Source organism: Octopus bimaculoides, chromosome 4 (assembly GCF_046866305.1).
Source record: "Octopus bimaculoides isolate indiv1 chromosome 4, ASM4686630v1, whole genome shotgun sequence".
Lineage (NCBI taxonomy): Eukaryota > Metazoa > Mollusca > Cephalopoda > Octopoda > Octopodidae > Octopus > Octopus bimaculoides.
The window spans coordinates 142,778,965-142,805,145 of NC_142931.1; the positions used below are offsets into that span (position 1 = coordinate 142,778,965).

Here is a 26,181-nt window from a genome sequence, read left to right on the forward strand (position 1 = left end):
TGAATAATAATAATAATAATAATAATAATAATAATAATAATAATAATAATAATAATAATAAGAAGAAGAAGAAGAAGAAGAAGAAGAAGAAGAAGAAGAAGAAGAAGAAGAAAAAGAAAAAGAATAAGAAGAAAAAGAAGAAGAAGAAGAAGAAGAAGAAGAAGAAGAAGAAGAAGAAGAAGAAGAAGAAGAAGAAGAAGAAGAAGAAGAAGAATGGTATAGTGGTAAAAGTTAGACGAAGAAAAAGAAGCTGAGAAGGAGAATGAGGCGGAAAAGAATGAGAAGATGGAAATTAAGGAAGAGAAGGAAAAGAAGGAAGTGAAGAAAGAGGAGGAGGAGGAAGAAGAGCAAGAGGAAGAGAAGAGGAGAAGGAGGAAGAAGGGGAAGAGAAAGAGGTGGAAGAGGAAGGAGAAGAGAAAGAGGTGGAGGATGAAGGAGAAGAGAAAGTGGAGGAAGAGGAAAATGAAGAAGAAGGGGAGGCGAAAGAAAAAAAAGAAGAGAAAAAGAAGAAGAAGAAGAAGAAGAAGAAGAAGAAGAAGAAGAAGAAGAAGAAGAAGAAGAAGAAGAAGAAGAGAACGAGGAAGATGGATAGAAGAAATCAATAACGGAAACACAGAACTGGCAAAAAGAGAGACAAATACAACCAAAATGCAACGAAAGAAAAAAAAACAGAAAGTCGGCATCAAAAACCGCCTAAAACCAGAAATATTCGCTGACTGACAAAGAAGCCGTCGTTCTGAATAACAAGAACGATTGAATAAAGAAAGAGGTTTATTAAACTGTAATGATTTTTATCAAGAACTAAATAAAACTAAAATTGAAATCAATGTAAACAACAAAAGACAAAGAATTTAAAGATGGAGAAGAGACCATCACGGATGAGAATAATTAAAACAATAGGTACCACTGAACAATGGTGAGGAGTCATATTGGTTCTAAGAAGTAACACAGGCGCTATTAAAAACGAACAACTGGAAGCTAAAGTTGAACAGTTCTGGTTGAAATACTTAACAGGCACACAGAAAGAGCTTGTAAAAATATTTAATGATTAACTGAAAGAACTAAAAAAAAAATTAACCGGAGGTAGGACTATCTGAATCCCAAAGATTGAAGAAATAACGAACGCCAAAAATATACAGGCTCGTAAAAAATGCTTGTTCAAAATAAAACCGTTAACTGCTATAATATCGCAGAAGATACATACTGACATGAAATATTAAGTATGTATTTTGTATACTGTTTATATTAGTAGGACTGATGTCCTCATCTTGATTGTTGCTCTCACTACATTTCGGCTGTTATACACTCCAATCTTCTTTAGGTGTCTTACAAGTCTTGTATTGAACTTAGTTGTTGTACCAGGAGACGCAAAGAGCGAAGTGAGAACAATGTACCCGCATGGATGAAATAAAGAGTTTGGTTCGAATTTCTGATACAACAGCCGAATTCATCACAAGACACCTGAAGACGGCTGGAGCACACAACAGCCGAAATTGTGAAGCAACAAACAAGATAAGGACACCAGTCAGACTAATATGAATAGTATAAGAAGGAAGAGGGGATTGAGCTTGGACTGGATTGATTACCTGAAGTCTTTTTAACAGTACTCGCCACGCATGAATTGTGGAAACATCAGCCATTAGTAACGACAGAATTATAATAAATGATAATAAACGGAGAGACCAATGATCAGGAAGAAATGATAAATCTGTAGGTTCAAGTGAAAGAAGGAACAATTAAAACAAATCCATTGGAAGAGAAATATTCGAAGGGAATTCCTCTTTTCCACTTCTTTGTTATCTCGTTTTAAAAACTTTAACATGCTAAAGCAGATTAGACACCAATACGAATGCTATGAGAGGACAATCAACCATTCTTGTATATGGATTATATTGAGCAGTGTATAGATACAGCAGAGAAACTAACAGGAAATTCGGTTTTAGAAAATACATCAAGACAACCTGGAAGAGAAGAAAATTAATAAAAACTACTTATATATTATTAAGGAAATATAGATAAGAATTTTTAAAAAATACTTAGGAATTAATGAACTAAATAAAACACAGTCAAAGCACTTGGAAGGATTATAGACAAATTAAATTAATATTTAAAACGAGGCCAAATGCCAAAATATATGGTAAGATGTGTCGATAGATTAGCTAGTATTATGTTACACCTGGAAGCTAGAGCTAGATTGAAAAAAACACTGATTATATTGTTTAGAATGTACTTAAAGGATATATACTACTCAAAAGCCGACACAAAAAGAATATAGAAGATATGGGTATTGGGAAACGAGAAAATTTGTATGAAATATCTATTGCAAGACTACGAAAATATTTAGTAAACATTAAAAGAAACTTAGACGTTTGCGTAAGTTTCCTTTCAATTGCTATAAAAAAATGAACAAAGCAAATAAAAGTTATGTCTTTAAAGAAACCAACGAATACGAGGTGCGTTCAAGAAGTATCCGACTTTATTTATTCCTGCCAAGACTAATGCCGTGTGGGCAAAATCCTTTGGATGAAAAGTGACACCACCTTTCCTGCACATGCCTGAAAATATTTTCGTGCCGGTAGGCTAAATAATTTCTCGGCTGTTGCGTTTAGAGTACAACGTGTAACGTAGATACTTTTTTGAACGCATCTCTTACTATATAAAAGCTAAGATACCAGTGAGACATTGGGGAAAAAGAGAAACAACAAGCTTACGATGAAGCCATATGCTAAGCTACAAATTGGGTTACAGTACACCATGGTAAGAAATTTTCAGGAAAAGTCCTTCCTTAAATACTGGATAAGACTGAAGAAAGTGGAAATAGATGAAGAAAAATCACAACAAAATTGAATATAAGAGCAAAATCGCTTCATAGGTGAGGGTTGGGATGAAACAAGTATGTTGTTTCTAGTTGCCGAGGTTTAATCAAGAAGACACGCATACGCTGGAATGGCTGAGTTAGATATTTCGGGAACTGGAAATTATACCATCTTTATGAAATGCAAAAGGACGAGGTCGGTCAAGTGAAACAGACAAAAAGATTAAGACAAAATGGCCGTCACGATATTATCAAAGATTACCAAGGAAAGAAATCTTTCTCAACGTTTGTAACAAATTCAACAGACAACAACGTATTTCTAAAAATGGAGAAATTACCCAATTATAATGTGGAAATAGAAACCATTTGGTTATATGAACTTAAAATGAAGCGATCTCCATAATAACAGATGCCTTTGGGAATGATAGCAATAAAGATGTAGATATGTACATAATCAACATCCTTGAACGTAGACATACACACAACATACAATAAACATTATAAACACGTATCACATAGAATACTTTACATACAATAACAAACACAAAAAACGACACAAAAACGTTTGACACACTCTAATTACACAGAAATGATTGTGCAGAGAAAAAAGCACGAAAAACAGCAAGACTAACGGGAAAAAGTAATTATAAAAACAAAGAAACAAAAAAAGTGAGCATTTAAAAAAAATAATAATAATCAGATTTGTGGAGTTGCGGAGGTTGAAAAATGAAGGCGTGGAGGAATTGCTAGGAAACATATTTAATGAATCATGAACCACGACTAACTGGTGAAAGAGTTATCATATATTATATTATATCATATGATAGTATATCTTTTATATATATATATATATATATATATATATATATATATATATATATATATATATATATATATATATATATATATATATATATATGTATATATATATATATACATATATATATGTATATGAACGTGAATATTGTATGTTAATATATGCTGACCATTAATTGAGCAAGTTTCTCGTTTGATTATAAAATGAAGGAACTTGTTTTTTTATATATTCCTTATTGGTAAATGTGTATCGACTACGTCCACGAGGTTTGTATGAGTTCATTTCTCATTCCCATAATATTATATATATATATATATATATATATATGTGTGTGTGTGTGTATTCGAAAACTTGATTGTCTTTTGATCACACTACAACGGATAGTTTCAGCATAATCGGTTCTTCAAGTAATCATTTTAATCCACCTCAATTCATGGATTGCTGAGACAAGTGATTTTGAATGTGTGTACACTTCTACACGTACACCCGCACAAACATACATACATGCACGCACGCACGCACACACGCGTATAGATAGAAAGAAGGATGAACAGATAGATAGAATTAGATTGAAACAACTAAATACACGTATAAGCTAATCTAGAAATATTCCTATATCGTCAAGTTTAGGATGAAACGCATGATTCAGCACTGGTGTAAGAAAAACATTGATAAATATATTTTAAAATTACAAAACTAAATTTTAGCCGAGATGCAGACACGTTGTATTAAGCATTATATACGTGTTGCTATTTTAAGTATTTATTTTCTTTAATATTCTAGTATTGATCTGTCTATCATATGTATTCTCTTCTGTAAAACCTATTTCCATCTCAAGCACCATGGTTAAATTGTGGGTATGATATCCTTGCAGTTTATTATTTTTATTATATAACGTTGGTGTGGAGGCGCAATGGCCCAGTGGTTAGGGCAGCAGACTCGCGGTCGTAGGATCGCAGTTTCGATTCCAAGATCGGGCGTTGTGAGTATCTACTGAGCGAAAACACCTAAAGCTCCACGAGGCTCCAGCAGGGGGTGGTGGTGACCCCTGCTGTACCCATTCACTACAACTTTCTCTCACTCTTTCTTCTTGTTTCTGTAAGATAGAGTGAAATACTTTTTCATACAACACAGAGTAAATATGACGAACAATGCAACATATTAATATCAATCAAATTAAACGTTTAAAATAGGGACGAAAGTAAAGTAGAGTGTCTCCTCTCGGCTAGATATTATTCTTACACCATTCAATTGTAACAGTGTTTCCGTACATCAGCTATCAGATCTTTACAGAGTTATAGGAATATTCACGTGTAAAGTCACTAGACAAGGTAAGCAAATGTATGGAGTAGGATACGTGTATAGCTTATTGTTTCAATTTCTTTTCTCGGAATCATGAAAATAGACAAAATAAAAAAAAAATTCTTGGAGAACCACTAACACTGTGGATAGTTCAAGAACCTTTTTCATTAATTTTTTTTACTTTATTGTTACCTCAGCAATCAAGGTATAAGTGTGAATTAAAATAATCACCTGAAGAACTGATTTCAATAAAGCTACTAGTTGTAATATATCGAAGACACTTGGAGAAAGTTTTCTGTTGGTTAACATTATTTTCCTAACACACACTCACATATGTATATGTGTAACTGTGGCCTCTAAGCCACACATTGATTGGTCAAAGTACAGTTTGTAAGATTCAGCCTGCTGGAGCCCATCGGAGGGTATTTAAAGGAAAATCTAACGATTTCAAGACAATTGTCAATTGTGGAACACGACTGTCACTACATAACCCTGATGATTCTTTTCTACTCTAGGCACAAGGCCCGAATTTTTGGAGAGGGGGCCATTCGATTAGATCGACTCCAGTACGCAACTGGTACTTGATTTATTGACCCCGAAAGGAATTTGAACTAAGAACGTAAAGACAGATGAAATACCGCGAAACATTTCGCCCGGCGTGTTAACGTTTCTGCCAGCTCGACGCCTTAACATAAACCTGACGATTGCGCAACACATGAAAGCACTAGTTTATTTCAATGTTGTAAAATTGTAAAAATTGTAAATAATAAAATGTGAAAATCAGACTAAGCTGGAATTTCATTTGTTACTATATTCTTCACGTGCACTTATAGATGTATATACATACACACATTAGTTTGTGTGCGTGTGCGCGTGTTTTCATGTCTGTTTTTATGCATACAAAAGTCTACGAACTGGTATTTAATTATGCTGTATCCCTTTATGTCTTGTAAGGTTGTGGTCTGACAATCTGATATCGATAAAATCAGTCTCAGACTGAAATGTTTACTTGGGTCGATATGACCAACTAAACCTTGAAGTTGGTGCCCCAGTTTGGCCACAGTCCCATGACTGAAAGCTGTAAAAGAATGCCTGAACTGTATCCAACATGTCTCTGTGGTTTATCGTAAACTCTAGATGTTTATATAATCGGTCTACAGCTCAAAACACATTTATGATTGTAGCCATTACAGACGACGCCTCATAAAACTTTAAAAAAGCCTTGTCTATTCAACGCTAAAGAATCTTTTCTACTCTAGGCACAAGGCTCGAAATTTTTAGACGACCCCAGTACGCAACTGGTACTTAATTTATCGACCCCGAAAGGGTGAAAGGCAAAGTTGACCTCGGCGGAATTTGAACTCAGAACGTAAAGACAGACGAAATACCCTCAACGCTAAAGAATGATATTCATATCCTCCTATCAGCAGTCTGAATATTTCTGAGTAACAAATAATTTGGAACAAATTGCAGACCATCAAAATCATTTTTAAACTTTTACTCTCGCAACACACGACACAAACATCGATCGTCTACACAACAAAACTAATAAAAACAAAATTATTTCATTGGAAAGTTACCTAGATAAACGTGGAATAATATACGTTACGGTTTTTGTTCTGTCTCTTTTGTTCTGTGTAGGAATCTTATCGCGGTTAAATTTGTATTTATTCCTTCCAAATTAATGAAATACATTACAAGTATGCGCTGGAGTCAGCTTAAACGACTACCACTCACCCTCGCCGCCACCTCCATTATACAAACATATGTGATTCTATACCTGTGTTAGAAATTATTTTAATCATGGGACGAGATAAATTCAAAACACATGTACACCATAATAGCGATATTAGTAATGTTTTAGGACCACTTCTTTTTTATAGACTTATTATACCTTCTAATATAATCATTTATAAGCCAAACATTAATGTTCACACAGGGTGTCTTTCTTTCACCAGCCCTTATTGAAAGCAAACCACGAATCTCCCTATACATTACAAATAGCCTAGTAACAATGTGGCACCTCGACTCCCGCTAAACATCTCAAGCAATCTACGGAATTTGAACTCAGAACGTAACGAAATACCGCTAAGCATTTCGCCCGGCGTGCTAATGTTTCTGCCAGCTCGCCGCCTTCGACACTAAATATGTCACCAGTAAATACTAAAGAATTGGCGAACGAAATACAGCACATCCATTCGTACATAATTTTCTATGTGACTCTAAAAATCAAGAATAGGTCCAAGCTAGCCATCCCGCTCACTTAGCTCTAAACTTGTCCACAACCTGTATATAATTAATATCAGAGAATCTCTTCACGAAGTTGCTATGATAGCACAACTTTTAATCAAAGATGTTCCTTCCAAGCATGACCATCTGTATAGAATACTTACATCTCTATTATTCAGTAAGTCTTTCTTGTTTTATGATAATAGTATAAGGTTTGAAGGCGATTCGGTTGCTATTTCTAGAAACACCCTTCGTCTCATTGATATAAAATGATATATTAACAAAATCAATGCCTTATACCAAGAATATTTTAATCTTGTATTTTCTATTTCCAATTCTTGTGGCCCACATCTAAATTTCCTACAAAATACTGATAAACTTCTACAACTAAACATTCTACTTACTTCGACCGAAATGTAGACAGCTGCCATACTTTTGACAGCTGCCATACTTTTGACAGCTGCCATACTTTTGACAGCTGCCATACTTTTGACAGCTGCCATACTTTTGACAGCTGCCATACTTTTGACAGCTGCCATACTTTTGACAGCTGCCATACTTTTGACAGCTGCCATACTTTTGACAGCTGCCATACTTTTGACAGCTGCCATACTCTTGACAGCTGCCATACTTTTGACAGCTGCCATACTTTTGACAGCTGCCATACTTTTGACAGCTGCCTTGTTTAAAGTTTAAAGATTTCTTGTTTTTCAAGACACTACTTTTTCTGAATGAAATTATCTTATTCTTTGTTTCTTCTTTTCCTTTTAATACCTCTTTTGTTCTTTTATGTTTATCCGTTCTTCTAACCGAAGATATACCAAAAAAGGGATGCCGTCGTCAGAAACGAAATATGCACTTCTATCTTGAGTTCAAAACCTCGGCCTATTTTATGTACTTCGCTTTTCCTCTACGTTGGGAAAAGTTACAATATCTGGGGAAATCATCTGCAAAAGACTGGCATCCTATCAAAGATATATTTTTATCAGTTTACCTGTTTAAAATCGAATAATTGCAGGGCAAACTTCTTAACATTCCCTATTACAGACGTGCTGTTTCCCCCACCGCTCTCTCTGCTTTTTCTGGCGCTACTTCAGAAGTCTACGTTCCTCGTATCTGAATGTCCCAGCCAAGCATTCTAGACTTACTGGTTACCCCTAATTTCCTTATCCTTAGTATGTCTCCAAACCACAAGGTCCCACTCAATGCCCAGTCCATTCCATCAACGTCAACCTCTCAAGATTTCTCTTCGTGCAAATGGCTTTCTTTCTTCAGAAATCGCTTGTATACAACAGTTCAAGTATAAAACCTTAACGACATCGGTTTTGTCGGTCTTGGAGGCTCTGGGAAGGCTATGAACACACCCCCTTCTTCTAAACTAAACTAAACACGTAGCTCCTTCTTCTAAACCAGACTAAAGAGTTAATTTGCGGTCCTAATGAATATTTCGGAGGAACTAAGTTGTTACATTGAATATTGTTTTTTCTTTTGCTATCGTACAAGAATTTTCTCTCTGTGTTGTTGATTGAGCTACTTACTGTAGATTAATATATATTCATAGAAGCCACATGTTAGCAGAATATACTGGAAGCCAAATAAAAAGAAAATGTTGTACAAATAAGAATCAAAGATCTAGTTAATGATAATCAGAGTGCACTTCGATATTTATTGCCGTTTCAGCAGCATGGTTCGAACATAGGACAATATACGTATGTGTGTGTACATAGTACCAACGGTTAGAAGATCCTTTGAATCGCTAAGATATGTGTGAAAAAAAGTGAGTGAAAGAAACGTAGAAACTTGCTCAATGAATGGTTTTTTTATAATATTTTAAATAATTATCTGAAAATAAAATTCTTGAAAGGCAATGGCTTAATTTCAATCCGGTTTTAATACGCGAACATTGCTGGTTTAGTTTATTTTTCTTCGATAAGAATAGTTTGTTGGTAGTTGTTGAACAGTTCTCACTCCAAAACTCCCAAATGACATTCAACAATTCAAACAAAAACACCAACCATACCAATCTCACCTCTTCATCACATTCTTCTGCTCCAGAAGGGCTTCCATAGACTATAGACCGAGCGCCCTTCCTCTTTGGAACAGCACATGAACACCTCTCGTCCTGTTATTCATCTGCAACGGAAGAAGTCTTAACACAAGTTAATTTTTCCCTTTTAAATGCAGCAGACTATTTCGAGTGACCTTTTCTCTTTTGCAGGAAACAACAGAACAGAATGAGAGTTGATGACACGTATCGACGAACGTGCAGTCTACAGGCCGTCACCACTGTGGAGAGGTACTTCAATGTTTTGTAGAATCTCTGCGATTAGAACCAGATGTATCACTGCCGATGTCCAACTGGAGTCTCCCTTTGAACCAGTCTCCTTCACTTTACAAAGATCTCGTCACTTACCTTATGACACCGAACTTACCTTCATTAAGAAGCAAAGTGTTAATTGTTAATAAAATTGATCCTGCCAAAACAACATTTTATTCAGTTTTCACCTGAGAGCTAACTCTAACTCCCGATTTAGGAATTTGTAGTGGCTGTTGTATAGACCCAGGTCTGTTCTAATTCAGCAGGCCTATGACTAAAGACAATCTAGTTATGACCATCCTATCTTATTCACTTATCCACACAACAGTGTATCCACACAACAGTGTATTATGCAAACTGTCCTGCCCCTTTCAAGTAGGTAGGGTGTGGTCTGAGGGGGATTTGGCTGTTATTTCTACCAGGTCAACCGGCGACACAGAGTTCTTCTCCAATAATAAGAACAAATTTAAGGTATTTAGCTCTTGTTAGTAATCTCTGATCGAGCTAATATATGACAAAAGACGTTACAACTTTGACTTTTCCTTAATTTACCGTAAATAGGAAAACAATATGTAATCAGTCTTTCGTTCATCGAAGATGATACGAAATAATTTGAGGAAGATTTGGCTATTATTTCTAAAATTTGAGGGAGATTTGGCTATTATTTCAAATGATTATGTAGTGTCTCACTTGATTTTCGGACGAGCTGCAAGTTATTTGACAATGGTGTTAGTCTCAAGATGGACAATCTCAGTTATTCAGGATCTTTGTGATATAAGAGGTAATATTACAGAAGTTTAACCGTCGAAATAACAACCTAGAAATTGGCGTATCCCGCCCAAGTACATAAAGAAATGTTTTTAACAGATTTTGTCTTCGGACCTATATTTTTGTAGTTCAATAACTTTCGGTTATGAGATCGTTGTCATAAAGGGAATTTCCAAGTGGTATGCCATAAAGCAACCGAGATTTCGTTTACACCCTTACAACAAACGAAGTGGATCAGAAGCTTCCCTCTTGCAAATGATATCATCAGAGAACTTGACAATTGTTTTAGCGCAACTAAGAAACTAAGGAAAGTCGAGTAATTCTTTCAAAGATTTATATGGATCAATATTTTATTTTCTGGTGTTTTATTCAAATTTTCTTGGTCTAGGACTTATTTCCCATGTCTGAGAGTAGCTTTAAGCCCCGACATTGGATAGCGGATAGAATATTGTAGATATTTCGCCCCCCAAAAACCGGGTATCAGCTATTTCTGACAGCCAGCTTTAAAACATGGATTCTGGAAATGCTCGATGCAAAATGTAAGTGAATCGTCCAAATACTCAAAGGAGAGTTTTCAACAGATTCCAAAGTAGGACCCATATTCTCTCGTAGGTTCAATAACTTATCCATTTCGTTACTACAAATCATAAATTACAATATATATATTTATATATATTGTATAAAAGATCGTGGATAAGGCCAAAACAATGTGAAGTAAATGCAAGGTAAATTACAAGAGAACAAATATATGAATTAATGTAGACTTACCTTGTATTCAATATTTCGGGGTTATGGTCCCATTTTCAAGAAATTGACGAATGTTGCCGATGTGCGCACATCGGCAACATTCGTCAATTTCTTGAAAATGGGACCATAACCCCGAAATATTGAATACAAGGTAAGTCTACATTAATTCACATATTTGTTTTCTTGTGATTTACCTTGCATTTACTTCGCATTGTTTTGGCCTTACCCACGATATTTTATACAATATATTATACACAACGCTTCACAGTAATTATTCCATTATAATATATATATATATATATATATATATATATATATATATATACACTATAGTATACACAGTAAGAATAAGTTCTCAGCCTCACATTTGATAAATGTTCTTCATTTATGTATTAACAATGTTACCAATAGTTACATGTGAGAGTATTTCCACAATTCTCGAGTTTGAAAATTGTGCAAATTCTAACCACGGGAAACCATTGATAGCCTTGTTAGTCCACAACAAAAATATGGATGTGTGCCTTTGTGTGTGTGTATACATATATATATATATATATATATGTATATATATATATATATATATACAAAGCGGATGTACACGAAGTACGATCATTGCTAGAAATAGCAGCCGGTAAGCTATCGGCACTATGTAGAGCTTCTCTGAATGTTTAGAGGCAGAGATGTTTGCGGGCGGTGAATATAGAAAAATTCTGTCTGACCTCTAGGGAGACCGTTAAAGGAATGAAGGATAATTCAATACTACAGTTTCAAATTTTTCGGATCACGTGCATGAGCGCGAATCCGATTGGTTGTCTTTCTTCAGTTGAATCTACCTCTGCCAACCAAAATTTAAAATATCCACTACATCTCTGCCTGTTTACTCGGCTGAAATCTCCAGTCAACATCAGAACCGAACCAAGATCAGTGAAAAGATATACAGATATACATCTTTCCATAAGTTTTTACACCGGTCGTATAATACGGTGCTGATTTCTTACTATATATCATAACTATAATTTTCTTTAACCTATTTTCTTTAATCTTAATCGCATCCTAACTTATGGAGCTTACTACAGTTTACATGCTGAGCTTAAGTTAAAAATGATAATACATAAAATATCAGTTTTCTGTACTTTATGTATCATAACTTAAACTATATTACTGCAGTTTTACGATTTACCATAGTCTTCTGTAGTGCTTTTTCTACACTTTCTAGAACCCATTAAATTATACAATATATCCTACAATCGTTATACAACAATATAATGAAAAATCTGCTAATGGCAGTCAACAACAATAAAATCAACATTAATAGTCAACACAAAGAAAAGTTGCGAAATATCTGAAAGTTGATATTGTCATATAGAAAAATGAAACATGAACAGTACGAAGGGCAATAATAATAATAATAATAATAATAATAAAATTTTTTGCCACAGGGGCAGCTTGCCACAAGGGCAGCTTGTTGAACTGGTACTTATTTTATCGACCTCCGAAAGGATGAAAGGCAAAGTCGACCTCGGCGGAATTCGAACTCAGACCGTAAAGACAGACGAAATACCGCTAAGCATTTCGCCCGGCATGCTAACGTTTCTACCAGTTCGCCGCCTTAATAATAATGATGATAATAACAACAACAATAATAATAATAATAATAATAATAGTGATAATAATAATAATAATAATAATAATAATAATAATAATAATAATAATAATAATAATTGTTTCTCTAATTTAGCCATAAGGCTAACAAATTTGAGAAGATGAGATTAGTCGATATCATCGAACCAGTACTGGACGGGTACTTCCTTTTGTCGATCCCAGAAGGGTAAAAGTAAAGTTGACCGTGGTGGCGTTTGAACTAAGATAAAAGAAAAAGAAGCTGGAACGAAATACGGCAAGGCATTTTCTCCGAGCTCCGCTGGTTCTGCCAGTTTACTCCCCTTAATAATGATGATGATGATGGTAAAATAACAGCAATGAGAAGAAGAATAACAATAATTACAACATTAATAATAATAACAATAATAATAATGATTTCTAACATGGACATAGGGTCTTATATTTTATAGGGAGGAGTGTAGCTGTCATTTTTTCCCCTTGTATATGACTGGTATTTATTTTCCTTGTCCCGATAGCCAGTCACTAACATTAGTTATTTTTATATTTTTTTCATTTTGTACGGGAGATAACTCCTAACGGGGTTCGAGGTTATTGCGACTTCATCAGGTAGGAAATCATCATATAAATGTCTCAACATCTGTATTGTAACATAAAACTGTTTAGAAATACCATTTGCATGAAAACCAATAGTACGTTACGTCATCTCCGAAAAACAAACCCTTCCTCGATCGGCTTTATTTGAATTCAGAATGTACATGTCGGTAAGTAGACCGCGTTTCACCCAATTGTATCAGCCCTTTTGTCTTTATTATTGAAAAGATCAATTAATTAATAATTAAAACAAATAAATATAAAGGTCAATCGATGAAGAAAAGGTCGGCCATGATACTTTGAGGGACGCTATTAAGTCTCTTCATGGTCTGAATTTAATCAGCCGAGGTGAACATAGCCTGTTTCTAGTACTTTTAAGGAAAAAAAATGAATGGAAAACAAAGATCGAGAAACAAACGAATATGAAAATATAACCAGTTGTTAGTAACACGAAATAATATTCTACGTGTTCAGTACAATTGTCGTTATTGTTCTATGGCGTCAGATCATCTCTTATCTGGTAGACTTATGACCAAAATTGTTCCAACAAAGCACATCCCCTCTTTTTGTGTATCAGAAATCTTAATACTGTCAATTTAATTTAAAATGACAGTGTGTGAGGTGTCAAAAATTTACCTGCTATTTCTGGCAAGTTGAGCAGCCATGTAAAAGTTGATTCGTATCGTGAATAGTTTGAAGAAAGGCAAAAGTCGTATTTCACGTTATTAGTCAAATATATCGTATACCCGGAACCCACCTCTTTTTTTCTGTAAATAAACACCAGGGTGTTTTGATAGAACAGGAAGTATACGTGGGCATGTGAGGGTTTTCTTTTGTGTCTGTGAGTCAAAAATGAGAAAAAGGAAAGAGTTTGATAACTTACCTAAGATAAACGTTGGTATGTAAGAACCTGAACATCCAATCCCTGTTAGGAATCGCAAAAGATAAAACAAGTAAATGTTATTGACCCATGCGCTCCCTAAAGCAGCTGAACCTTGTAGCAAGATGGAATACATCATCACAGTTCTTCTTCCCACGCTAGATTGGTTGCAAAGGAAATATAAGAAGGAAAGAAAAAAAAAGACAAAAAGAAAAATACATCTTTAGTACGACATATGTATATGAATTTGCATGTGATTATTACAGTTGCAGCTGTCGCTTATAATGTTTCACCACCACCACCACCACCACCACCACCACCATTACCACCACCACCACCACCACCATTACCACTACCACCATCACGACGACGACGACGACCACCACCACCACCACCACCACCACCACCGCCGCCGCTGTCGCCTTTGCATGTTGTGTCATCGTTATGGTCATTGTAGATCTTCGAAGACATCCTCTCAAGGCAAATAACGCAGCAGTCAGTTTTTACTAACAGAACATCTATGCTAAGCTTCTGTCAGTTGTTTGACCTTAACCAGTTGAGCATGTCCCTTGGTGGCTGACGATATGTGCATCTCTGATCACGAGCAGAAGTAGTTGGGGAGCATCATAGCCATGTGTTGAGAGGAATTCTTTGGGGTTTGAATAATTCACCTCTGGAAACATGGGTGTTTCGTTCATTTTTAAAAGACCCTTATTCAGGGACGTGTTGAGCGAGATGGGCTACTCAATCTGAAGAAAATTCTAACTGGGCCCCACTTCTGAGGTCATGCACTGTTTATCTTGATACGAGATCACCATATTGTGCACATACGGTTGTGATGCATGTGCCTGGTGTACCCTTATCAGATGGGTAGTCATGACGGGTATAATGGGCTTCGTATATTTTACCCCAGTGTTACTTTGATGGCATATACTGCTCGCTCACTCAATAATAATAATAATAATAATAATAATGAAAAAGTCGATGGCAAAAACATCCATGTATGTATGGATATTAATATATATGTATGCGTGTATGCATGTATACGTGTTATTTCTTTACTACCCACAAGGGGCTACGCACAGAGGTGACAAACAAAGACAGACAAACGGATTAAGTCGATTATATCGACCCCAGTGCGTAACTGGTACTTATTTAATCGACCCCGAAAGGATGAAAGGCAAAGTCGACCTCGGCGGAATTTGAACTCAGAACGTAGCGGCAGACGAAATACCGCTAAGCATTTCGCCCGGCGTGCTAACGTTTCTGCCAGCTCGCCGCCTTAATGCATGTATATGTGTATGTATGTATGCATGCATATATATATGTATGTGTGTATGTACGTATATACATACGCAAGTATATGCATATATATATGTGTGTGTGTATAAATATGTTTGTACGTGTGTATTAATACATGTGTATGTATGCCTGCATGTGTGTGTGCTGGAATCTATACGTGCATATATCATATAAATGTTTGGGTGAGGTAGTGTTGAATGCATATTAAAAAGTTGTAAGTCTACTTACACATCCGATACGTTTCCCAGTGTCACTACGCCAAGTAGCACACCAAAGAAAAAAACCACGATACAGTTCGCTGACATGAGACTTCGATCGCAAACAAGATCCAACTGGTTCAGAAGACAGAGAATATATACATATATTGGTGAGTGAGTGGGATAGAGAGAGAAATAGTGATGCAGATATACACGCTAGGGCTTGATATATAACATATACAGAGAGAGAGAGTGAGAGAGAAAAATTCATGCTTACGAACACCGGTGTATAAGCATACAGCTATTTATTAATTTACAGAGAAAATTTACAAGCAGTACAAAATATACAGAAAAATGAGGGGAGAAGCATGGTAAATCCAACAGCTGTTTCTGGGGGCTCGGAATTACGTAATAGTTCTAATGCTTATAACTGGAAAATGGAATGTGAAAAAATTCAAAGATATGCGACCAGTAAAGAAGGCATATAACTATTACCATAAGACCGGCCTCCCTCTTCAGGGAGGAAAGGTTGGCAAATAGTATTTACGCACAGGCATGCATATATATATATGTGTGTGTGTATATATGTATATATATATATATATATATATATATATATACATACATACGTACATGCGTGCGTACGTACGGACTTACGTATGTATGCCATTATTCAGTTTATTTCAAGATTTCTTGCCGAGAGAGAAAGAGCCGGTTTCTAACCTAGATCCAAGGCTCCTTCATTGGAATTTCAACAAATTCAACAGGATATTTTTGCATGTATATATACGTACAGTATTTGGAGTGAGTGCATGTGCATATTTGGATGTTTTGTTTTATGTATATTTTCTCATGCATGTAGCTGCATCATATCTATTATGTATATATGTATGCAACAAATTGACTCGGCATCAATTTCGAGAAATTCGACTTCCCAAACCAGAAAGGAGAAAGCAAATCAGAAGATGACAGATTCAAGCCTTCAATGCAACTGTAGTCGCAATATATAAATATCTTTATGCTTGCACATATGTGCTTATCTAAATATATTTAGTTATCTATGTTTATACATATCTCCCTATATATATATCATCTATGTGTATCTTTATGTGTATATGTATGTATGTAAATATGTATATTTATATGCACCAATCTTAATTCTGTTTGTCTGCATCACTCCCTATATATGTATGTATGTAATTTTGTATACGTGTGTGTATGTGTATGTATGTTTACATATATCTATATGTGTATGCATGTGTAAACATGTATGCAAGTATGTACTCATGTATGAATACCCGTATTTGTGTATATGCACATGCTTCGATGCATATGAATGCGTAGGTCGAAGTTGAAGTTCTCTGCTAGACTGTTTATGTCGGTGTTCTATATATATATGTGTGCATATGATATGGTTCTATGTCATGCCTTAGTTACAACAATTCTAATGATTAGACCATTCTATGAGCGCGTCTGTAAGTGTTCTTGTGGAGGAGGTATGTAAGTGTATTAAATAAGGATTAATATTGTGAAAAAGAAACTTCACTGATGGGGAAGGTCTGTGTTTGAAAGTGGAGTCAACTTTCAGCGGAAATCTAAATTTTCCCTGACAATTTAAGCAGCCAGTTGATCTGGTTGAAGCTACAGTAGTCAAAACGAATTTTCTGATTTAGCTATCTATGCTCTCGCTCACCACACACACACACACACACACACACACATACAGACACACACACACACACACACACACACATACTCACAAACACACACATATGTATATATATATATATACATACATACATACATACATACATACATATACCTATATCTATGAATATATATATATATTGTTGGTTTCTATGTTCAGTTATAATAAGAATGAATTTTACATTAATGTGAAAGGTTACGACGTAGAGTACAAGTTTATTATTCTTCAAAAAAAGTAGTACTGACAGTGACTTCAAAATTTTGGCCAGCTATATATATATATATATATATATATATATATATATATATATATATATATATATATTAGACAAAATGAGATCACAAAATCAAGGCTGTGAGGAGTTTTTCGGGCATTTATAAGGAAAAAGATATATAGTCCATTATTTACATTATATTTGTCCTCATCTTGTTTGTTGTCAAATGTAAAATAACGTAAATAATGTGCATAATTCCTCATCTCTTAAATTCCTCATAATTCCTCATCTCTTAAATTCCTCATAATTCCTCATCTCTTAAATATAGAACTGTATAGATATAGGCTGTCAATGTATAGATTAACACAATGTTACCAATAGTTTCATGCCTTAGGTCAATAATCCTAGCAGCTTTTGAATGAAATTAGACCAGTAATCTATTACTGAGGTATTTGTTCTTTGTTAAATTACGTGCATTTATTAATGCGTTTGTAAGTACATGCCAACCGTTTTGTAATTACGCGTAACATTTGTTAAATTATGTAAGGTCTTTAGAATTTTGATTATTTATATTGCAGCTTAGACGTAAAATGGTAGTAATACTAGCGAAGTTTAAAAACCATAGGAGAGGTTTAGTTGGGTTTAGTTGGGTTTAGTTGGGTTTAGTTGGGTTTAGTGAGGTATTAATGACTTCATGGTTATTGTTTACGATGCTGCCGTAAGAGAAATAAGTGAGAGTTTAAAGGGTTAATTTCGAAGGAATCGGGAATAATTTTACAAAAAATAACTCACATCTTCTATAACTGATGTTCTGAAGACGGAATGGTCGTACACCCAAGAATTACACTGCATCTTCGTGCCATTTTCACCGAGACTTGAGTTATACATGTGGCATTTGTCGTAAACGTACTGGTCATCTTTGAACTCATAGGGTATCGTTTTGTTGACTAAAGTATCATGGTAACTGCCTTGGCTTTTGTACGTATCATTCGGAAGATCCGGTAAAGCGCACCTATAACAAATTCATTAATATTTCTTTTAAGTGATATAATTAAAGATGGTTGCAAAGAAAAGAAAGAGGAAATGTAAAACAAAAAAGCAAAATATAAACATAATTGAAAATATAAAGGAAGAATTTTCTCAGTTGGATCGGAATAAAGTTAGTCATCAAAATTTCATTGCTTGCCAAAACACGGTTACAAAATGCCTCAAACTTCCATATATTCGATTAATGTAGGTAGATATATAATAACATGCCGGGCGAAATGCTTAGCGGTATTTCGTCTGCCGTTACGTTCTGAGTTCAAATTCCGCCGAGGTCGACTTTGCCTTTCATCCTTTCGGGGTCGATAAATTAAGTACCAGTTACGCACTGGGGTCGATGTAATCGACTTAATCCGTTCGTCTGTTCTTGTTTGTCCCCTCTATGTTTAGCCCCTTGTGGGCAATAACGAAATAGGTATTTCATCCGTCTTTACGTTTTGAATTCTGTCGGGGTTGACTTTGTCTTTCATCCTTTCGAAGGTCGATAAAATAAGTACTAATTGAACACTGAGATCGATGTGATCGACTTAGCCTCTCCCTAAAACTTATTGATCTTTGTGCCAAAATTTGAAACTAGTGTAAACAGTGGTCTATTCAAATGTCACACATGTGAATGAGAACCTTCTTGACAACTGGAATCACTGTAATTAAGCAAATTTTGATATATTTATAAATATGTTCCACTGCTTTTTTCTTCTTCAATCATTTGAATAACTAACAATGGATAACTCAAAGTAACGATTCAAGAAACTTCACTTTCTAATAAAATATACAAATTCTACTTTTTATGGATTGAGTGGTTTTTACTTCGTTTGTTGCTACAAACGCTCGACTGGAAATCAAATAGTGACCCTTAAGTCCTGCAAAGAATATCTTGATATCGCCCAGAAATAAACCTGATTGGAAAAAAGATATCCATGAAATAATCAGGAGAATAAGGCAGAAGTTATATTTCTTTGATAAAGGCAGTATGAATAGTACTATGTAAAAAAGGTTTGAGTTAAGAAGTTGTAATTCCTCCTCCAGAGAAACTCTGAGTCTGATTTTTCAGTACAATAAAAGGGTGACATTTAAAAAAAATTTAACAAAATTCCAAAAGCTTCACACACATGAATTTTCTTCAAAGAACACCAAAAATGTTTTACGAAATTGATATCCGCACATGTCATAGACATCGTTTCAGCAATATAACCAACACCTATAAGGAACGAAACTCTAGTTCTTACCATACTGTTAATTCAGGAACAAAAGAAATAGCCAGCAGCATAAAAGTAAACGATAGAACATAATCTATAGCTTTGCGTGAGTGATAACTTAGTTCTAAAAATCATAAAGATAATGTTCTTGCTAACCCCAAATGTAGATTAAAAAGTCCAGGGGAAAAAAAGGAGATATATAGACGCAGTGAAAATATTTTAAACTCCAGGTTGTTTAACTTTAAGTAGTTCACTTCACTTCCGTTATGAAATTATAGTTTATCACTTATACCTATATACATATAGACACACCTATATTGCGCTCATGTCGCGTATATGCAAATACTCAGATACTAATACATGCACTCGTGTTTGCGTGCGTTCGTGTGTGTGTGTGTGTGTGTGTGTGTGTGTGTGTGTGTGTGTGTGTGTGTGTGTGTGTGTGTGTGTGAATCGTAGACGTGTGGCGTTACAAGTGGAGAAATAGATCAATGCATTTAAAATTATATGCATTCCATATGCCGACCATCAAACCACCGAATGAACTTAAAATTGAAGTCCTGTTGTGAATTAATGAAAAGTAGTTAAAAATAAGTGGTTCGGCTATGACACAAAACACCATTACAGCACACATGTAGTAGCGTATATAGTCACGCTTGGACAAACACCCGGTAAAAGAGAAATACCACAAAAATGGGTGGTTGAACAACAGCAGGGTGCCAGAAGGGTGGAAGATGGTGGGAAACGTAAGATTGGTTGCCGCCCAAAAACTTTCATGGGGTGGGTCGAATCTATTGCAGTGTCTGTATCTATGGCCTCATTAAGCAATAGATTTTGATAATAGTGGTATATGTGCCTCTGTATGTGTGTGTGCGCGCACACACACAGTGGCACTCGTTTTCATTCACTCATTCACACACATACACACACACACACGCATACATTGTCAAATAGTGTCCTCCTTGCCCATTCCTGCCTCTTGTTCGCTACAGGTAGGCTGCGATCGTGTCTTGTTACATAACTAACACACTATTTTTACTGCTTTTTTTATTTACCAATTTGTGAGAAACTCTCAAGGTTAATCCATTCGGTGGTTTGATGTTTAGCATATGGAATGCATAACCATGTTTTATGTCACGTACAAAGAAAAGCGTCCCCTCATTTTATTTTCTGTGCAAATATGCGTATCAGTATGCCAGTGATCATCGTTCAAATTTCTTCAATAAAGAATATTCCATTTCATCTTGAAAGCCTAATGTGCTCACAACTTTTCCCTTTGTGGACAAGCACAAGTGGTCAGCTTAGACAAAACACTGGCAATGACTCGTCTTGCATTATTGCCAACAACAGGCAGTTTTGCAAACCAATTTATATTTATTCTCGTTCTATGTCGTTTTGTTTTTCAATTCTTGTCTATTTTTAAGCAGTATTTCTGTGTGGTGTATATACATATACATATACACACACACACACACACACACACACACACACACACACACACACACACACACACACACACACACACACACACACATATATATATATATATATATATATATATATATATATATATATATGTATATATATATTAGGTTAGTGCATAATTATTTCGGCTTTTTTTCAACAAATTTTATTCAGCAACAACAATAACATGTAGTAAAAAACATCTTTAAACGATTATTCCGGAGTATATTCACCATCTACTTCAATTACTGCTTCCCATTTGCTTGGCAAACGGTCAGACCGTCATTTAAAGATGTTTTTGTTAAATATTGTTATTATTTTCGTTGAATAAAATTTGTTGAAAAAGAAAGCCGCAATAATTATGCACCAACCCAAAAAGTATTTCACGCACACACAAAGTATTTCCCTCAGTAGTTTTAGAGGCAAAACGTACACTAGATAATGTAGTCTTGAGAGAATGGAACATAGAGACAGAAAGAGAAACAGAGAAAGGGAGAAACAGACAGAAATACAGAGAGACTGACAGATAGACAGAGAGACAGATAGATAGACAGACAGGTAGATAGATAGAAAGAGTGAGAGAAAAAGAGAGGTGGGGAACAGGTGTACTCGGCCTTGTCTGAGTTTTTAATACCTAAAATAAATACAGTTCCAAGAATCCATTATATCCGGAGTGAATCGTTTTGAAAAGATGTTAATCTTCAGTTAGTCTAGGTTTGTTGATTCTCTTAAAATCATTGCATGACACTAATTCAGAAGATAAATCCTATTAAGCTTCATAAAAATGTGCCAAAAAAATTTAACAAACTAGAATTTCATATAAAACTTTTCTCATATATATTTTTTACTTGGAAAACAAAACGTGAAGCAAAAGGCAAATATGATTATATGCTTTACAGATTAAATCTATGCACGCAGTAGTCCGGGTCTGCTTTGTAAATTAAACTCAGCATTTTGAATAGGAGGCGTATGTCTAATGAATGAACCATTGTCGCCTAACGTCTGATTACATTATCGTCTGGAGGGGAGGAAATCGACTGCAACGTTTTAGATACTATCTCGGTTGAACTGAAATGCTTTAGTTACCGTAATGATTCTGAAGTTCAACAAGGTTTTTGAAAGGAAGGAAAAGGTTGAGCCATTATTGCAAGATGATCCAAGAAGTCGTAACAGTATCATAAGGTGGTGGCCTTGGTGGTGACGTTGACAGGAATGGTAGTGAGTGATTGTAACATCATTGTAAGATGGTGGCATTGGTGGTTGTGGTGGTGGTGTGACAGTGGTGACCGTGGTGGTGGCTGTTGTGGTGGTAAGAGGTTGCACCATCCCTATAAAGTGGCAGTGGTAGTGAGAGGTTGTACTACCGTTATAAGGTGGTGGTGGTGGTTCTGGTGGTAGTAGTGGTGGTGGTGTTGGTGGTGGTGGTGTTGTTGTTGTTGTTGGTGGTGGTGGTGGTGGAGAGGTGGTGACGTTGCTATCGCTGTTACTGTTTGGTGTGGAATCATAGGGAAGCCATATTTCTTATGCGGTTTCCTGTCTCGATTGTACCATTTCCTTGTGAAAGCGCGTGGCTTTGTGGTTAGCGTGTTCGGCTCAAACTCGTCAGGTTCTGAGTTCGATACCCAGCGACGAGTTGTCCCCTGGGGCATTTCCTGTTGCTTCAGTCCACTCAGCTGGCAAAAATGAGTTGTACCTGTATTTCAAAGGGCCAGCTTAGTCACAAACTGTATCCCTTAGAACCTCTCTTAGAACCTCCCTTAGAACCTCCCTTAGAACCTCCCTTACAACCTCCCTTAGAACCACGTCAAGGGTACGCGTGTCTGTAGGGAGAGTTACCTTAGTCCACTGATTGTGGACAGATGACACTTTCTTACATCGCCCAGTTAGGTTGCAGTGTTAAACAACAATAACCACAGCAACAGCTACAACATCCAGATGTTTCTTTTCTCAGTAGCAATGTTAAAGTAATCATGCATAAAATAGACATTGTCTCCTTAAAATGTCCCTCTCTTAATTCTTAACGTTCTGTCCGTATAATGTAAGATCAGTCCTCTCCATGCCTTTTCTCAAAGACCATTGACATCTTTTGTCATCCCAGACATGTTCAAACATTCAAAGATCCACGAATGTGGCATCATGTGATAGGCCTTGCAATCATCTACCCAGGCCATTGCTAAATTTATCTTCCTTCACTTACAATCTTTTATCTACAGTTTATCTATGAGCAGCTGACCTTTAGTTCCCATGGCCATAGAATACCACATGGGTGTCCGACGAGTTGAATCAGAAGTTCTTTAACCTTGGTTGATGGTCTTCCTAGTGATGGTTAGATGTCAGATAAGGTATAGAAGTATGCGCTGGTGCAGCGCATCGCTATATCTACTGTTTTCTGGTGATTCCCTAGGCCTGATGGATGATACCTTTGCACTACTTAGGCTAGAACCCTCCAACACATTGCTCTGTTTGAGTAATCGCTGCCGGTGAGGGATTTACGAAGTCGGAGTGCAAATTCTATCGCACAAAGACCTTTGACAACTGTTGGTTCTTTTGCCTTTCGCCTTTTTAGAACTAAAATAGTCACTAAAATATTTTTTCATCTTCAACATGGCGTAAATTTTGAAAGCTAGCCAACAACAAAAATCAGTGAGGTAGAAAGTGTCATCGAAAGTTTCCCCTTAAGTGAAAATAATTTTCTCCGTGTGGCATTTACCTTCGTGGGTTGTGTAGGTGTGACAGTAGCCAAGGTAGCAGATGCCAGTCGAACAGCAGCAACAACATAGCACATTTGAATGCTAGCATCACCAATACCACCATTAATACCATCACCACTAACAACAACAACAACAACAATGACGTCGACGACAGAAATTAGAGCGAACAAGAAAAAATATTAACAGCAGCAACACCGAAAATGAAAATAACTGTAAACAACGTGCAAAGGCTATGACTACGCATATCTACCACCACCACCACCACCACCACCACTACCACCACCACCACCAACACTACCACCCCACCACCACCGTCCACCACCACCACCATAGTAACGGGTATTGATCTGACCACAAACACTAATGTTTTAGACTGTCCCTCTTCCAAACTTGGCAATACAACGCCCCCTACTCCTAGTAAGTGGCTCCTACGTCCACCCCTTTATAACTCGTCTTTCTCTGTTCTCTTTTCTGCTTGAATATTTCCATCTTCTCCTCTCACCTTCTCCACACAACTGCCATTCCTCCAGTGCCCAGCTTGTTATAACCAGAAATGGCTCTGACGAAAGCAGCATTAATTTTCTTGGGTCATTCAATTTGCCTCAATTGATCAATAGGCCAACTGCGTAAACCTATCAGTAATGTACCTGCAATGACTACTGGAAACAGCTGTAAGCCAAACTGCTCTAATAAAGGATAAAATATTTAATGACCATTATTATAAGTTTGTCTATTAAATAAAAGTCTTTGTAAAAACCAGTTTGTCTGGTGCCCGTCCACGGATTTATAATACAGAATTGTGATGACCATAGCTTTGGACCAAAAGATTACTTGGTGTTCTTCACTTAATCTAAGTAATATTGTTAGCCTGGTATACCAACGGAGAGCTTATGAAGTATTCTGTCCGGATTGATAATCCCTCACTTCTTGATCAATATATATATATATTGTTGTTGTTGGCACTCCGTCGCTTACGACATCGAGGGTTCCAGTTGATCCGATCAACGGAACAGCCTGCTCGTGAAATTAACGTGCAAATGACTGAGCACTCCACAGATACGTGTACCCTTAACGTAGTTCTCGGGGATATTCAGCGTGACACAGTGTGACAAGGCTGACCCTTTGAATTACAGGCACAACAGAAACAGGAAGTAAGAGTGAGAGAAAGTTGTGGTGAAAGAGTACAGCACGGTTCGCCACCATCCCCTGCCGGAGCCTTGTGGAACTTTAGGTGTTTTCGCTCAATAAACACTCACAACTGGGAATCGAAACCGCGATCCTATGACCGCGAGTCCGCTGCCCTAACCACTGGGCCATTGCGCCTCCATATATATATATATATATATATATATATATATATATATATATATATATATATATATATATATATATATATATATATATATATATATATATATATATATATATATATATATATATATATATATATATATATATATATATATATATATATATATATATATATATATATATATATATATATATATATATATATATATATATATATATATATATATATATATATATATATATATATATATATATATATATATATATATATATATATATATATATATATATATATATATATATATACACACAAGATTGAGTGTTTGTATGAATGAATGTACATTTTTTAATATCCACAACACCTTTACCATAAATGTCGATGGCGGTAGCTGACAAAAAGTTAAGTAAAGAATTCAATATAAAAATCTAGAGAAAGAATTTGCAGAGAGACGAGATATATTGACAAACCTGTGATTTTTTGTTGGTAAGATAAATACACTGATTCCATAATGGTAGCCATCCATACTGGCACCTAGATAAATCCATAAGATCATAATTCTTTGGAACTTTCCCAAGGAACCGATATGGTTCAACAGAACATCAAACTTCATTTTTGAGATAGTAAGTTTCGGAATTTATAATCTGCAAAAATATAAAGAGAAAAAAAACTGTTAAAATATGGTCTTATAGATCGAAAATGAAAAGACATTTAGATTATAGCAAATTTGGTTTTAAATGTTTGACACAAAATCAGAAATGTTGAGGGGAGGGGCTCAGTCGATTACATCGGCTCCACAGTTCAACTGGTACTCATTTTATCGACCTCGAAATAATGAAAGGTAAATTTGAATTGACCGCGTAAAGTCGGATGAAATGCCGCTAAGCATTTGGTCCGGCGCGCTAACGATTCTACCAGCTCACTGCCTTAAAATGTAGAAATGATGA

The 26,181-nt window shown here is 35.8% G+C and overlaps 1 protein-coding gene across 4 annotated transcripts in view; it reads right to left on the reverse strand.

The window, feature by feature from the left end:
- Positions 1-26,181, reverse strand: part of LOC106882280 (organic cation transporter protein) — a 132,469-nt gene that overhangs the window by 47,959 nt on the left and 58,329 nt on the right. For all 4 annotated transcript variants that reach the window (XM_089351609.1, XM_089351607.1, XM_089351608.1 and 1 more), the window contains exons 2-5: positions 25,705-25,878; positions 18,303-18,522; positions 15,620-15,723; positions 14,093-14,247 (exon numbers count right to left, since the gene is read on the reverse strand). In XM_089351609.1, coding sequence (XP_089207735.1) covers positions 14,093-14,247; positions 15,620-15,723; positions 18,303-18,522; positions 25,705-25,847 — 622 coding nt within the window. In that variant the 5' untranslated portion in view covers positions 25,848-25,878. The remainder of the gene's footprint in view (positions 1-14,092; positions 14,248-15,619; positions 15,724-18,302; positions 18,523-25,704; positions 25,879-26,181) is intronic.